At 56.9% G+C, this 2,150-nt stretch overlaps 1 protein-coding gene across 1 annotated transcript in view; it reads left to right on the top strand.

The window, feature by feature from the left end:
- LOC106817953 (myc-associated zinc finger protein-like) overlaps positions 1-2,150 on the top strand; it is an 11,970-nt gene that overhangs the window by 2,388 nt on the left and 7,432 nt on the right. Inside the window, exons 4-6 of the mRNA XM_014822658.1 lie at positions 390-400; positions 1,039-1,345; positions 1,610-1,926. Of these exons, the coding sequence (XP_014678144.1) occupies positions 390-400; positions 1,039-1,345; positions 1,610-1,926 (635 nt within the window). The remainder of the gene's footprint in view (positions 1-389; positions 401-1,038; positions 1,346-1,609; positions 1,927-2,150) is intronic.

Genomic DNA, 2,150 nt, shown 5'->3' with positions numbered 1-2,150 from the left:
AGTGCGTTGGGCGTTCATGTTGCGCGTTGGGCGTTCATGTTGCAGTGCGTTATACGTTCCTGTTGCGCGTGGGGCGTTCATGTTGCAGTGCGTTATACGTTTATGTTGCGCGTAGGGCGTTCATGTTGCAGTACGTTATACGTTTATGCTGCGCGTGGGGCGTTCATGTTGCAGTGCGTTATACGTTCATGTTGCGCGTGGGGCGTTCATGTTGCAGTACGTTATACGTTCCTGTTGCGCGTGGGGCGTTCATGTTGCAGTGCGTTATACGTTCCTGTTGCGCGTGGGGCGTTCATGTTGCAGTGCGTTATACGTTCACGCTGCGCGTGGGTCGTTCATGTTGCAGTACGTTATACGTTCCTGTTGCGCGTGGGGCGTTCATGTTGCAGTGCGTTGGACGGTCAGGACGTTGGACGTTCGCAACATTTCAGCCCACGAGTTATTATATGTCTATATCTATATATATACTTACTAACATGCTAAGAACAGCGGGGTTGGGAGAATCATTTTCAATAATTAGTTTGACCGATCTTGGATACGGTATCTATTATTATTATATGCTGATACTAATACCAGGAGTGTATAATAATAAACCGCACAGTATACCATATATACATATATATATATACACACATACACACATATATTTAGATGATAATATGTATATATATAGATATAGATATATACTACGCTCCTGACATCGCGTAGTTAATGGTAGTAGTAGATGGATAGGTTTGTTGGAATTCGCGTGTACTTGCAGCAGTTTTGCATGCGGGACTGAGAGCGTGAGACTGCGAGATCTTGATCTTATCCCTTTAACTCACACGGAAGCACGCACAGTGTAATATCGGTGTGCTGACGCCACCTGGTGGCAGAATCTCACGCGATAGCATGCCAAGCCGGCGAAACCGCTGCACCACCGCCCCCTGCTGGGGCGTTAGATGTGCGAGAGCTTCCACACCCATGTCCTCGTTTCGTCGATCGACCCCGTGACCTCTTGACCCCGTGACCTCTTGACCCCGTGACCTCTGTGTGCAGGGTCAAGCAGGAGCCGGTCGACCTTTACGAAGAGCTGGTGAGGTGCGGAGCGGCGAAGATCGCCGCCTCCATCGCCGCCGGCAACGACGAGGACGAGGACGAGGACGACGACGGTTGTCGCGGCGACGCGTATCCGGTCGTCGTGAAGCTGGAGGGAGAGCGGGAGGCTGTGCCGAGCATGCTATACGTGAACGCTGCCGGCGTGGCGGCCCTGCACGCGGGAGGAGGCGGGGGAGGAACAGGAGGAGGAGGAGAAGGAGGAAAGCAAGCGCTAGCCGGAGCAGTCCCCAACATCTCCATATCGAAGGTACGTGAACGCTGCCAGCGTGGCGGCGCTCCTCCCTCTCCCTCTCTCTCTGCCTCCCTCCATGCCCTCCCTCCTCTCTGCTCCTCTCTCCACCTCTCTCTATGTGCCATCTCACCTCCCTCTACCACTCTCCGCCTCCCTACTTCCCTCCTCCCTCTCCCGCTCTCTGCCTCCCTCCATGCCCTCCCTCCTTCCTCTCCCTCTCATGACGCGCACGTCCCCCGCAGATTGCCGGGCTAATCCACATCCACCGGTCTCCCCTAGGTGACCGGTCGCTTCGCCCCATCGTCCTCCACGTCGGCGTCGGCGACGAAGGCGTCGTCCGTGCGGGACCTGATGCAGCGCAGCCCCGAGTACGTCGCGCGGCGCATGTGCCGCGTCTGCGGCAAGATCTCGCTGAAGCCGAGCGACTTGACGCGCCACATGCTCGTGCACACCAACGAGCGCCGCTTCCCGTGCAGCCTGTGCGACTACCGCTGCAAGTCGCGCAACAGCCTCGAGCTGCACCTCACCAACGTGCACGGCGTCGACTTCTCGAACGATCCGTCACGCATCTACAAGTGCAACTTCTGCGCGCGCCGGTGAGTTGAGGGGAGGTGTGGGAGAGGTGGGAGAGGGGGAGAGGGTGGGAGAGGGGGGAGAGGGTGCAAGAAGAGGGGGGAGGGGCAGGAGGGGAAGGAGTGACTTCTCGAACGATCCGTCACGCATCTACAAATGCAACTTCTGTGCACGCTGGTGAGTTGAGGAGGAGGAGGGGGGAGAGGGGAGAGGGGAGAGGAGGAGAGGGTAGGGAGTAGGTTGGGAG

This window comes from Priapulus caudatus, unplaced genomic scaffold (genome assembly GCF_000485595.1).
Source record: "Priapulus caudatus unplaced genomic scaffold, Priapulus_caudatus-5.0.1 Scaffold1945, whole genome shotgun sequence".
Lineage (NCBI taxonomy): Eukaryota > Metazoa > Priapulida > Priapulimorpha > Priapulimorphida > Priapulidae > Priapulus > Priapulus caudatus.
This window is presented reverse-complemented; position numbering and strand designations above follow the sequence as displayed.